Source organism: Colletotrichum navitas (genome assembly GCF_030913465.1).
Source record: "Colletotrichum navitas strain CBS 125086 chromosome Unknown LY79scaffold_80, whole genome shotgun sequence".
Lineage (NCBI taxonomy): Eukaryota > Fungi > Ascomycota > Sordariomycetes > Glomerellales > Glomerellaceae > Colletotrichum > Colletotrichum navitas.
Genome location: NW_026850626.1, coordinates 66 through 13,380, shown reverse-complemented (window position 1 = coordinate 13,380; position 13,315 = coordinate 66). Strand labels below are relative to the sequence as shown.

At 46.5% G+C, this 13,315-nt stretch overlaps 5 protein-coding genes across 5 annotated transcripts; 2 read left to right on the top strand and 3 right to left on the bottom strand.

Moving 5' to 3' along the window:
* Nucleotides 1-793: 793 nt before the first annotated feature.
* Nucleotides 794-2,296, bottom strand: LY79DRAFT_662372 (uncharacterized protein; the record flags this gene model as incomplete). Its single annotated transcript, XM_060562811.1, has 2 exons — nucleotides 794-1,538; nucleotides 2,170-2,296. 2 exons carry the CDS (start codon nucleotides 2,294-2,296, stop codon nucleotides 847-849), a joined length of 819 nt encoding a protein of 272 aa, XP_060409647.1. The 3' UTR covers nucleotides 794-846.
* Nucleotides 2,297-4,163: 1,867 nt separating this feature from the next.
* On the bottom strand, nucleotides 4,164-5,264 carry LY79DRAFT_593486 (uncharacterized protein; the record flags this gene model as incomplete). Its single annotated transcript, XM_060561563.1, has 1 exon — nucleotides 4,164-5,264. The coding sequence occupies one exon, from the start codon at nucleotides 5,262-5,264 to the stop codon at nucleotides 4,164-4,166; it is 1,101 nt and encodes a 366-aa protein (XP_060409646.1).
* A 492-nt stretch (nucleotides 5,265-5,756) lies between these two features.
* LY79DRAFT_566757 (NUDIX domain-containing protein) lies at nucleotides 5,757-6,869 on the bottom strand. Its single transcript, XM_060558848.1, has 2 exons — nucleotides 6,699-6,869; nucleotides 5,757-6,647 (listed from the first exon to the last, which is right to left on the bottom strand). Exon 2 carries the CDS (start codon nucleotides 6,578-6,580, stop codon nucleotides 5,954-5,956), a length of 627 nt encoding a protein of 208 aa, XP_060409645.1. The 5' UTR covers nucleotides 6,581-6,647; nucleotides 6,699-6,869; the 3' UTR covers nucleotides 5,757-5,953.
* Nucleotides 6,870-7,864: 995 nt separating this feature from the next.
* Nucleotides 7,865-9,144, top strand: LY79DRAFT_640199 (uncharacterized protein). Its single transcript, XM_060562332.1, has 2 exons — nucleotides 7,865-8,432; nucleotides 8,504-9,144. The coding sequence occupies exons 1-2, from the start codon at nucleotides 8,015-8,017 to the stop codon at nucleotides 8,998-9,000; spliced, it is 915 nt and encodes a 304-aa protein (XP_060409644.1). The 5' UTR covers nucleotides 7,865-8,014; the 3' UTR covers nucleotides 9,001-9,144.
* Nucleotides 9,145-9,872: 728 nt separating this feature from the next.
* LY79DRAFT_615319 (uncharacterized protein) lies at nucleotides 9,873-11,554 on the top strand. Its single transcript, XM_060561989.1, has 3 exons — nucleotides 9,873-10,376; nucleotides 10,794-11,018; nucleotides 11,085-11,554. Exons 1-3 carry the CDS (start codon nucleotides 10,025-10,027, stop codon nucleotides 11,462-11,464), a joined length of 957 nt encoding a protein of 318 aa, XP_060409643.1. The 5' UTR covers nucleotides 9,873-10,024; the 3' UTR covers nucleotides 11,465-11,554.
* Nucleotides 11,555-13,315: the final 1,761 nt, after the last annotated feature.

Below are 13,315 nucleotides of genomic sequence, written 5' to 3'. Positions count from 1 at the left end.
ATGCAAAATAGCCAATATACCCCTCACGGGGAATAGCCCAAAATGCACGGGAACGTATGAAGACTTGAATAGCGCCGTGTGATACTCGACGTACAGGAATCGTGTTAGAAAGTGCAGCGCAGAGATTCCCGACTTTCTACATATGCTACCCTACTAGAGAATGCTACTCTTTCTATCTGGATCAAGGTTGAATTATGCCGCTCGCCTAAGACAAAGAACTCGGAGCAATAGGGTTGGCGAAGTAGGTCACAAATGTGACAAGTACGGGCTAACATAAGAAGTGACACTAAGTGATGAATGATATAGGCGTCTGCTGGGCAATACGAGGTTTGGACGTTTTTATGTCCGTCTTGATCGATAGCCTCAGGGATAAGGCTGTTAGGTATGTATTGGATTTGAGAAGATGCCTGCACTTGTGCGCCATATCTTTGATGGGTTATATGTCGTCGGCAAACCAAACTCCTGTGACCAATAAGGAGACATCATCCATGTCCAGGGTGGAGAAACATGAGCTCGTCATTTTCCTGGTCGTCTGGTGAAGGCATAATGGTCATGAAGAAATACATTTTATGTAGCCATCATGGCATTATGTTGTTTGGTCCATGAAATGCGTCTGGCCATGCCGACGTGCTGTCGAAGACGCACTAAGAGAATCATTCGAATAGATGACTTCTTGAATCTTATCGCACATATAACATAGAGATTCGAAAACATTCAGTATTAGTTTCGATACAATTCCGAGGAATTTCTGCCTAGTCAACAGAGTCTGAGAGCAATAGAATTGCATCCCCTTCCCAGCCACAGATTGCACGACAGTTGACCTTTCATAATTGATTGACAATGCACCTACATCCCATCCCGAATCATTGCATTGATCAGTTGAACGTGGCGGTTGGCATTCGTTTCGCTCCATTCATCGTCGTAGTTGAGCCCATATGGCCAAATGTGTGAGCCTCCGCAGTTGATAACCGCACTATCTCCATCCCAAGACCGAAGGAGTGGCAATGCGCTCGCCCAATCGCCTGCAGCACACTTGCGGTCAAATGCTTCGGTCTGACCAACACCTAAGGTGTGAGAGATCTCGTGAAGAGCAGTGCGCTCGTTCATGTAAGCGCGATCGGTGCCAAAACGCATGTCGCCGTTGTAGTTTGACTCTGCTGTCGGAACACCAGGAGTGTAGTAGACACGCAGGTTCTTGGTTGCACTTCCAAGTCTGGAATGGCGTGCAACGGCAAGGCGCATAGCAGCCTCAATTTTGTTGTAGGCGTCCGTTTCGTCGGCCGTGGGGTTCGTGCCCTTTTGGAGAGTCCATGTGATGGCACTTTGAGCAGTAGTGGCGTAAGCCACGATGGTGACGAGAAATGACAGCTTCATGCTTAGTAGATGGTGTAGCTCAGGGTCTGATTTGGTGTATCCGAGATGGGTTTCGCAGCTTTGATAAGAAAACCAGAGAAGAGAAGATACGCAAAATGTAGGGGCCAAACGGATTACATATATTTTCCTAGACCACCAATGCTCAGGCGGCGAACAATCAGACCCTAATATGCATCCATTTATGTGGATGATACGGCTGCCTTTCTACCATAACTAGATTTTAACCTAGGCCTGGTTTCATCGCCCGATTCAGTACCTAAGATGAAAGGTCATGGCACCATGGTATCACATGCGCCGAGGGCGACAATCTCAGAAATGATTTTCGTCACTTACTCCCTAGTCACCGTGCAAATCTGGTCCGCGGTTGCTCTTGTGATAGGCCCGGGTCTGTGTTCCTGCAGCAGCCCGTGATTTGCGGCAACATCGATACAACGCTACGTGACCCAAAACGCGACTTGACCTACGGAATGTACATTTATCACTCTTTGTACGTTACACTTCTCCGCATATGCCAAGACCAACTGCCATTCTGGGAGAAAGCCTCCGTCGACAAACTGCCGGCAAGCGTTTAACCTTATCTTTCACCACCTAAACAAGGCTAGGTAATATTGGGAAGTCAGCTTTTGGACGGAACAGCCACTGATAAGTCCAGGCACGTTGTACTGGTTCATCTCGCAAAAGAAGATTGTACAAACGGGATAAGGCATGCCCGAGCAATCCCGCCAAGGCGGAACTGTTCGGCCGAACACCATCCGATCAAATTAGCCGGACCATTGAGAAGTGATGCAGTCTTACCTTCCAAGAAAATGCTCATAATGGGCTCCAACTCCTGGGATTCAAAAGCACGGCGAAACTTTTGCCTCCGCAATAATGCGTGCAACAGGACTTGAGTCAGTGCAACCAGCAGCTTCCAGGTTTGCATCCGCGTTGATCGGGTCTCTTGCCTTCTTTCACTATTGTAGTAATAGCCCGCTAAGGTGTAAAAGTGGTCTTGAGATTCTAACCATTTTAATCACTGATCCATGAATAACTTCTTGACAGGGTTACTCCCCATTCTCTCTTGCAGAGCCACTCGGGGATTTCTTGGATTGTTACTCTAAAGATATCAATCAAATAGAGGCGAGACTTGAATGTATATGAGTTTGCCGAATGAAAATTGCGAAAGGTTATGTTGTCCACAAAACCAGTCGCTACATGTTTTCCAGCCCAGACCTTCATTCGGGCTCCGTTGTTGCCGTTCAGCATCTATATGGCTTTTGTCATAACACCCTTGGGGGAAGGCAGATTCGTCGTCATATTAACCAAGAGAACCGAGTGTTGTCTACGGAAATTGTTGCAATACATTATGGACGTGCAGGTCAGTATTGTTGGCATTCGGCGAGAAGCAATTTTCATCAGAATCAACTCAGACATGTTCAATATCGACATGTTAGACGTTTGTGGAATTGAAAGATTCTCCGTTTTAAGGCTCTACTATGGCATTGTTCGGCTTGACCTCTGCAATAACATCTCTCTAGGTGATGTATTTAGATAGGCAATATGTTGCAAATGTCCTCGACCAAAGGCACCGAGGAGGGCTACCAACATTCAAAGTTAAAGGTGTGCCAACTGGTAAGTTATCCATTCCCTTCAACATGCAAGTTCTCGGCATGCTCGACATTGTTGGAACGTCAACGTCACATGGCCGTACAATACATGATTCTGCACACCTGGGACAGGGCACAAACTGTATAATCACTCGACCCTCGGTTAATGGTCCAAGGTGAAAATAATGTACGTTCAGACCGAACTGACGCACAGGAGTGCTAGACATAGTTCATGTGTTCGTACGATAGCCAAATCCTGTAGTTAGAAGGTAATCACGTAAATACATTCTTTAGACTGGCGTGCGAGAGCAACTGTGGGAATATTGATGGACACACAAAAATACTTTAGAAAGCGGAAAAAATCCAACACATATCTATGTTTTGTTTTTTATTGGACTTTGTTTCAGACCCCCGTCTTCTTTGGTTCAATTAACCACTCAAAAGCGGAGTAATTCATTGGTGAAGACAAGCGACGAGAGATTTTCGTGAGCAGGAAGATTTTAGAAAACAAATCTATGGTTAGGTGACGAAATATTAGATAAGGCTTCCGTGATCGCCTGATTTATAGAAGCTCGACTTCACTTTACATCTTCCAGACGTGAAGTCCCTTCCGGTCTGGCCCAACCTAGCTCAGCCTTGCTGATTGCCTATGTCTCGATATTTCTAGCCCATTGTCCAGGCATCATTCAAGAAAACGCCGATTGCCTACCGTGCTATTGTCGAACACAAGCGTCGGCAAAATCGAAGAACCTCGCGACGATTGAGCTGCTGTACCAAAAATATCGTCTTATTATTGATACAATTTGGTGCTGGCTGTCTCGTTGGACCTCCGATTCCTGTTTGATGATACAATGGCATCATGGCGAGTAAACTCGCGATTTGCTATCCTTCTCGCGGTGGCGCGGACAGAGCTGGTGGTACTAGCTTGACGTCGAAGGTGGCTACTTTAGACCGAGACTCGGGACATCGCCTGCAATATGTGCAATATGTGTCTGCATCGCCATCTTTCAATCAGAGGCTCTTTTCAGGCCAGCATGAGTCTTTCCCAATGTGTTACAACACACAAATAGACCAAACGTTATCCCAACGACAGCCAGAGGGTTTTAGTCTAGAATGTCCCAATCGAGCTCACAACCCGACTTCCTGGTGAAGCTGTGTTCGTAACGGGATGAACTCGCCTTCAACTGGATTTGGAAGATGGGTTCATTGGTTCTCTAGAACATCAAATATTCCCTCATAAACAACTGGTGGTGCAAGAGACGGCATTTCGCCCTTGAAATGGCGCTCAAAAGTATCGAGAGACGTACGGCCCACAGAATCGAAGGCGGGTGTTCCTAGCGAAGCGGATCTCAGCTCCCGAGGCTCGAGCATGCCCATTCCGATCTCCATTGCACCAGAAGCTGACCGCTCTACGTCTAGAGCCATGTCCAATCGTGACGTGTGTCTTCGTAGCGGTCGCGACCCTGGCCAGATTGGTAATTGGGTCAAGGGCTTGGATCCCGAAGCCAGTCGCTGCATCGGAAACGGGGATGATAAAGATGACGGAGAAGATGTAGAGCTAGGGGAGGATGACCGTGACGAATTGGAAGATAGGTACTCGACCTCGAGCAGTTGAAGCAGATCCACGACAGTGACGCCTTCGGGGAGACTGAAATCCGGTCGGGGGATGCGTCTGTAGGTGGGCCCTCCCCGTCTGGCTCTTTCAATCGGTGGCTGCACCGCGCCAGTGTCGGTTTTGTTTTCTGTCGGTGGCCGAGAAAGCGATTGACTTTTTTGAGACTCGACAGTCGCGGAGCAGACGACACTATCGGACGCCTCGGGCAAGCCGCTATACTTCTGGGCACATTCGCGGCTCTGGGTTGTAGGGACCGTGCTCGTGCTGCATGAGCGTCTGGATCCACCGTCCACGTTCGCGTCCCGGGCGCCATGGCTTCCTGTATAACCGTGTTGTCCCTGTTGCAGCGAGGGGGTCCTTCGAAAAGCAGTTTGGAGTCGGAGCTTTCCTTGTTGTGACTTGGATAGTCGCCGCTGGGGTTCCTGCACAGGGTCTGACGTCCTTGGGCCCGTGAAGCTGAGGGAGCTGAGGGGAGCTTGCGCCTCCAAAGCTGATACCGCCTGGGATACGGGCACGTTGCGATGACCGGTGTGGTTCATCTCTTGAATGAGGTACTGCAGCTGGGTGTCATCAAGGTCGGCAAGGACTTCGTACAAAGAGCCTAGAGAGGAGGAGCGCTTGTGCTGCTTGCGATGAGAGCTGTTGGTGCTGGTACCATTGCTGATTGACGACGTGTCTTGAGTGTCCATGGTAGCCGACCGCTGGAGACGGGGCGCGCCGTCTTTGTGTAAAGAGTTGTGTACTGGCCACACGGATAGGGAAGGGCAGAGGCAGTTGCTCACACAGTTGCCGAGCTCACATTGCCCGTAGGATAACTACTCTGCTGCTTCACTCTTCCGTAGGCCACCAGCCCGTTCGGATCAGCTGTCACCTTGAGCGCAAATGCGTGGCGCGGTTCGCCCTGCCAAGTTGCGCTTCGTCCAGACCCGACAGACACCCTGGACTATGCGAGAAAAAAGAGAGTATTAGAATTTGGCAACGCAGGTGAACAATATTTAAGCAATGTAGTCTGTCACTTGCGATTCATGATGTGGTCATCAGACCAAGCCAATCTTAAACCTTGAGGAACAAAGAAAAAGGGGCTAAGCCTGGGTAATATATGTGGCGCAGCTATTACATAATTCAAGGCTGTGGCGTCTGTGGCGCTTGCAGCACTGGATCCTATGATCTACATATGTCCACGTGACTCTGTTCATAGTGTATGGATAGGTGCTGGCTCCTTTTGCCGGGCGGTGGATCACGTCTTATAACACATGACTATATCGCTCTGCCGTACAGAGTACTTTACATAAGAGTGCACTAATAGTTTTACTAATCGACAGTGGCCCCAAGTTCGGAACGCTTGAACATAAATTCTTTGTTGAAAGGCCCAGTCCTATCAGCCAAGATACTTTTGCGTTTTAGCAAAGTTCATCCCAGCTGCAAAGTGGAACAGCTTAGCCGCCACAATCATGCGGTCCTGCTTCGAATACTCTACTAAGCGGTCATAAAACTCGGCAAGCGGCACAATCACGCGCTCGATGCGCTCTCCATCATCCAGACGCTGCTCAGGCATCTCCTCCTCCTCGCCCAACTGAGCTTCGACCATCACCAGCTGCATGTTGGCATTGCTGAGACCTGGGTCCGCAGCTTGCGTCGGACTCACGCTCATCACACGGCAGTCGTAGCCCGTCTCCTCTTTGAATTCGCGCACCGCAGCCTGTTCAGCCGTCTCTTCGGCGTCAACCAGCCCGGCCGGCCACTCTACCGTGTACGCGTCAAGTGGTGGTCGATACTGGATGACAAGCATGGTCGACGGCGGACGGGTAGGATGCAGAAGGATATTGCCCATAGCCACGGCATCGATACCGGCCTTGCCTCTGGTCTTCCGTGTGGCGACCTCCCATGTACGTGTTTTGCCGATCTGATCTACGTATTCGATCTTCTTAAGAGTGACCCATTTAGCCTCCTCGATAGGAAGGTCTGAAGTCTTGGTGATGACCGGTTCTTGGGTCTTTGCCGTCATGATGGATGAATTGTGGAAAAGAGCTTGCGAATAGGGACTGAACGGGCGGCAGCGGACCTGTAACAGACTTGAACGACGTGAGCGAATAGATTGCATGCGCATGCTTTGTTAAACCTACTTATGAGCAGTGAAGCAGACTAAGAGTTTGTAACGGAAGAGCAACTTTGAGGTATCTCGACTGGCGCGGGGATGATGTGATGAACAAATACCGATGCTGAGATGACGAAGGGTTTTATGGGTCTGCTTACGTTATCACATCTTGTTACCACACTTCGTCAATGCGGGTCCCCTTATTATTGCAACAGTTCCGTTACCTTTGAGGTTATGAAACGTCTCTGTTCAACGCTGCCATAGGCTTGCTCGGCGTTGGGCATATCAGTGAGGCTGTCGAGAGATATGCGAACAAAGCTATCCAGTATGGCCCAGATACTACTAGTCTTACGAGAATCGAGCCCAGAATCCAGAAGTGGCAACGCTAAGAACAGAAGGGAGGAGAAACTTGAAGTAATGCATCCTAGCAATGGTGCAACAACTTCACAAACATGAACTGCCTGAAGTGGGTTCTGCCTAGGACGCGTCGTCTTGTGGTCGGCGAAGGTGGGTTTTTGATCCAGTAGTTGTACCAATCACCACATCAACTGGCGACGCTCCTACGTTGAAGTCGAGAACGGACAAGTCGTGAGCGCGTTGAGCCCCCCACCACTAACAGGGGATAAGGAAGCTTTAGATTTGCGAAATTGGCAGTACAAGGACCTATTAGTTAGTGGCGCATCAACGTTCCATCGTAAACTCCTTCGCTTATTGGTTGCGACTCCCCTGCAATGAACAAGTGGGACGAACAGCGTCGTTCTCTGCTAGGCTTTGAGATTTTCATAGCGAACATCAATAATAGGCAGCTCGGTTGAAGCTCCCAAGTGTCTGTCCAACTGTGCTGTTTGCCGAATCTCCATCTTGTTTGACGTTCCGGATGCTTCCCCTCCCGCTTTCATTGTCAAAGCCTCTATATGACGTCCATATTCTCATTTCAACGTTTGGCATAATTGCAGACCTCTGGGTCATCAACAGACACCCCAACCAACACGCTAACCTATAATGTCTACCACTTCGCCCGCCCCGCTCTCTCCAATGTCGATCGGCATGACCATGACCAGAATCTCTTAATCAATATGGAGCTCGACAGCTCTTTCCGATGTGCTTGCCATAAGTAAGCTAGCGACCTCTGTTGCTTGCTGTGACTGACGAGGAGCAACGCTCAAAGAGGATTTCGGCTTGATTGAGCGACACAAATCATACATAAGCTCGACTGTGGACCTCGATTGGTTTTGCCACCGATGCCAGCGCGTTAATCAATCCCAATATATAAGAATTCAATGAGCCAGTAAAGACTGGCAGTTCCTCGACTGTTTTGACATCTCTCAGCTATCAGCTATCATCATGCGATACGGTGTTTCTTTTCTGGTGGCAACCTTTGCGGGGCTCACCTTGGCTCAGTGGAACAACAACTCACCGGCTCCCATCGAGCCTGCACCCGCACCATGGACTCTGAAGGGCACAGTCTACGCCATCACCTTTGTTACGCCATCAACCGACCTACCGATAAAGGCGTTTCCGCCTCTTGAGCGGCAGTTCGCATCAGCTACGGAGGGCGAATATCTCGGCGGTCTAGGCATGATCCAAATCATTCGGTACACTGAGAGTCCCGTAGGGCCGTATGATGAACTACTCATTGTTCCTGGTTTCTTCAAGTACAGTTACACGGATGCCGCAAGCGGGATTTCCCAAGAGAGAACAAATGTCAGAGTCAGCAGAATCTATGTCAGTCAAAAGTACACGTGCTGGAATGGGAGAATAAGTATGGGTTCCTTTTGATCAATAATATCCATGAAGATGGAGAGGCAGTGATGGCTGCTAACTTATCAAAAGACTGGAATATTCCCAAACACCTTGCCCGGTTTGACTGGACTGAGGATGAGCACGGGGAAACAGCTGTCAAGATTTACCCTCACGATACGACGGGAGACCCAAGAGAGTCCAAACCTGCGGGGAAGCCTTGGTTCCAGGCTAAATTCAAGCCTTCACTGCCAGGCGTTCTACCGTTCAGCACAGATCTGTACAAAATATTGGGCGTCAACGCCACTCTGGCCCAGCCGCCTCTTCCGTATGCCAACACCAGCTTAGGTGAGCTTGCCGGAACAAGTCATTGGGCTGCCACTGTGCCCGAGCAAGTCACCGACAGTGCATCGTTGGGAATTTTTGATTTGAATCAGGAGGGTGGTGACGTTGAAGATAATCTTGGGACGAACGCAGTGGGCGATGAGAATTTCCCTAATTTTTGGCCGGGTCTCCTACGTTTCCATCCTGGCATCAAACTGGAGAACGCTACCATCACGTTCAATGCTCCCGAGATCTGGAATAACTAGGAACGTTGAATGTCATTAAAGCTGCAGACTCACTGTTTCCACTATTCATGTTTCTTGTATCAAAATGATTCAAAGCCCCATAGGTTCGAGGAGACACGAAGAGCAAATGCCCTCGGACCTATCTGAGCTTTGTTTGCACTAGAGGGTAAGGGTGAAACATGAACGGCCAAGTGCCGCTACAGTAGTTTATTTTGCAAATTGGGAACTAATTTAGTGGAAACCTCGCCGATGAACGAAACCGCCACAGATCCGTTGACAATAACTTGTCCCTAGAGAAAATGGGAAATGAAGTACAGAGATTAGAAATTAGGGAATGTTTAGTTGCCAAGTCGGGATCCTTAGAGCAGTCGATCCGCGGATTCGAGACGACGCGTATCGTTTAACGTCACGTTTGGATGAGATGGCACACTCCGACTAGCTTACGATTGATACACGCTACTGCCCCGCTTCCTTAAGAATTTGAGGTTAGCCATACTGATAAAACACTCATCCACCTCACCACTCATTTCTCTTCATCAAATGCAGTCAAGTCACACAATCTATGCTCTCAAGCCTCCTCTCAAGCGACATCTAATAACAATAACAATTAATAAGAATTCTTAAGGTCCAGACTCAGGGCTTGGGGACTGAACTAAACACATGGGGACATTACTCCAATTTAAGATGACAGCCTTATTTAGCATCTTGTGTCATGACGAATAAGCTATCATTTCCTTTCTCGTCAAGTTGCTCAAACAGTCGACGCCACCATGGCAGCGCAGTCAGACGGGTTCCAGCCATACTACGCGCTCTGTACTTCCAGACATCAAGAGCATAAAAGGGTCCTTGATCGCAATTGCTGTACACACTTTCTGTCCCCATCGCACATCACTCCATACTTTCTTTATCACTTAGGAGCAAGTCTTCTCCTCCGTTCGTCTTTCAAACCAGTCCTCTCATTCGGCCAGATTTGTTGCCAATCTTTCTCTATTTTCTTTTCTGAAACGACTGATCAACAGCATCGATACATTCGAAGAATATCAAGATGAAGGGCTCCGTCTTCGCTACCGCTCTCACTGCCTTCTCAGCTGGTGCTTTCGCTCGCCCAGGTTCTTACGATAGCCCTGACAAAACCGCTGCGGGCAATCTTTCCGGTGGCGGCAGCAATGGCGGCGACATTGGTCTGGTCCCCGCGAATCTAGCAGGTGGTGGTTCTGGCGATGTTCTTCCAACTGGACTTTTGGGTGGCAACAACAAGGGTATATCGCCCGGTACTGCACTCCTTGGTGGCAAGGGTGGCATTGGTGGTGGTTTCGACAACGCTCTTCCTACTGGGCTTCTTGGAGGCAACAACAACAAGGGCAGCGTCAACCCCTCCAATGCCTATAGTGGCAGTGGTGGTATTGGTGGAAATGGTGGCATTGGTGGTGCTCTCGACAACGCTCTTCCTGCTGGGCTTCTTGGAGGCAACAGCAAGGCCAATGGTGGTATTGGTGGAAATGGTGGCATTGGTGGTGGTCTCGACAACGCTCTTCCTGCCGGGCTTCTTGGAGGCAACAGCAAGGCCAATGGTGGTATTGGTGGAAATGGTGGCATTGGTGGTGGTCTCGACAACGCTCTTCCTGCCGGGCTTCTTGGAGGCAACAGCAAGGCCAATGGTGGTATTGGTGGAAATGGTGGCATTAGTGGTGGTCTCAACAATGCTCTTCCTGCTGGGCTTCTTGGAGGCAACAGCAAGGCCAATGGTGGTATTAGTGGAAATGGTGGCATTGGTGGTGCTCTCGACAACGCTCTTCCTGCCGGGCTTCTTGGAGGCAACAGCAAGGCCAATGGTGGTATTAGTGGAAATGGTGGCATTGGTGGTGGTTTTGACAACGCTCTTCCTACTGGGCTTCTTGGAGGCAACAACAAGGGCAGCGTCAACCCCTCTAATGCCTATAGTGGCAGTGGTGGTATTGGTGGAAATGGTGGCATTGGCGGTGCTCTCGACAACGCTCTTCCTGCCGGGCTTCTTGGAGGCAACAACAAGGCCAATGGTGGTATTAGTGGAAATGGTGGCATTGGTGGTGGTTTTGACAACGCTCTTCCTGCCGGGCTTCTTGGAGGCAACAACAAGGCCAATGGTGGTATTGGTGGAAATGGTGGCATTGGCGGTGCTCTCGACAACGCTCTTCCTGCCGGGCTTCTTGGAGGCAACAACGACAAGGGCAGCGTCAACCCCTCCAAGGCCTATAGTAGCAGTGGTGGTATTGCTGGAAAGGGTGGCATTGGCGGTGCGCTCGACAACGTTCTACCTACTGGAATTCTCGGTGGTAGCGGTGAGGGTATCACACTTCCCACTGTGCTTCCGGTTGCTGGTGGCGAAGCCAAAGCCTTCCCAAACATCGGTGGCGGAAACACACCTTCCGGCTTCAAGACCTATGTCCGTGTCACGAGCACTCGCGGAAGTGATTCTGACTCCGCTACACCTACCAAGGCTTACTAAAGAAGTCACAGGAGGCTAACATAGTTCAATCCTCCAGATAGTAACATTACGCAGTACATCAACCACGTCATGTAGCTAAATAGAAACTGGTTTATATTTGTTATTTAAATGATACGAACTTGTGATCGAACTCTATCACAATGTTGTATACTCTCTCATAAAACCTCCCTCCGCTGTTGTCCTGCTTGGTTGTCACATCTATCTGCTGTATTCATTGACGTTACGGCAGACTGCATTAAATGTTACATCTTTGTGACATTTGGAACTTGACCAAATGCTATTGTGACATTTCATATCGAGAAATCTAACCTCATTGTATTTTCCATCAACTGCTGACTTGTAACTGTGGGCTTCGAGTTCCCTAGCCTACTTGTGATCCTGGATGGCTCAAAATGACCTCAAGGGCTTGCCATTCTCTTATGGTCAGAAAAGGAGGATGTAACTCTCTTTGCAGACCATATACCCGGGGGCAACTTAGTCAGCGCTGTGAGCTAAATACCCCCTCCTCACAGAGGGGGCAAAAAAATGGGGTTGCCACTCCGAAAAAGGGGTTGCCAACCCCCATCACAAATACCCTCACTTTTGCGTACGTTATATAGTATAGTTAACTTTTTATTTCTTAAAGTAATAACGCCTATAGCGTTATATAATAACAAGAGTAGTATTAATTAATAGCCCTAATTAAAGGCTTTATAATAGTACCTTTTTTTCTTTTTTTATATAATAACTATAAATTTATATTACTACTATAATATAAGTATTACTTTTATTATTATTTACTATATATTACTAGTCTTTTTTTATTTATATTAATAAAGGTATAAATAAGTAATTTTATAGTATAACCTTTATAGCCCTCTAGCTATTTATTTTATCCTTTATAGTGTAATATTATAACTTATATTATAAAGGACCTTATAATATTAAAAGGCTAGCTATTAGTGTTATTAGTAGTAATAGTAATAATATATAACTATTATTATTATTATTACTTCTAGGTATACTAACTAATTCTTTACTTAATATAACTAAATTAATATTCTTATTAATAAAGTTATTAATATCTATAAAAATCTTAGGGTTAAATTCTAGCCTTACTACCTCTATAGCTATATTAGCTAATACCTAATTAATATTACCTTAACTAAGAGGTCTTACTATATACTTAAATTAGTTAAGTATATACTATAGTAGAGGAGCTAAGTTAAAGTTAATAGTAAATTTCTTTTTACTTTTAGTATTATTATTATACTACTATAGATCTAAAGGGTTAAATAAGATATATAGTTAATTTTCTCTAGTATAGACTAGCTATTATTTAAAGGTTAGTTACTTTATTTATTTATTTACCTCTTAATACTTAGTAGTACTATATTACTACTAGACTTCTTTTTTTTACTTATAGGCTATCCTTTTTACTACTACCTATTAGTACTATATTTTTACTTATATTACCTTTATAACTTACTTATTATATACCTCCTTTATATCTATAATAATAATACTAGTTATAAAGGAGTATTATAGTTTAATAGCTTACTAGTACTAGCTTTTCTATTACTATATTTCTAGTCTAGTATTTTAGTCCTTAAGGTATTACTACTAGTACTTATAGGTAAAAATCCTTTATAAATTACTTACTTTACTACTTTAAATCCTTTTTTTAAAGGACTACTTTATATACTACTATATTTTTTCTCTATATAGTTAGTAATAAAGATTACCTTATTAAAGTAGTTATTATATAGTAAATAATAAATAAAATATAATAGTATATCTTTATTACTTTATTATATTTTTTTAACTAGTTAGCTAAGTATAATATTATTATATATAAGCTATATATTTACC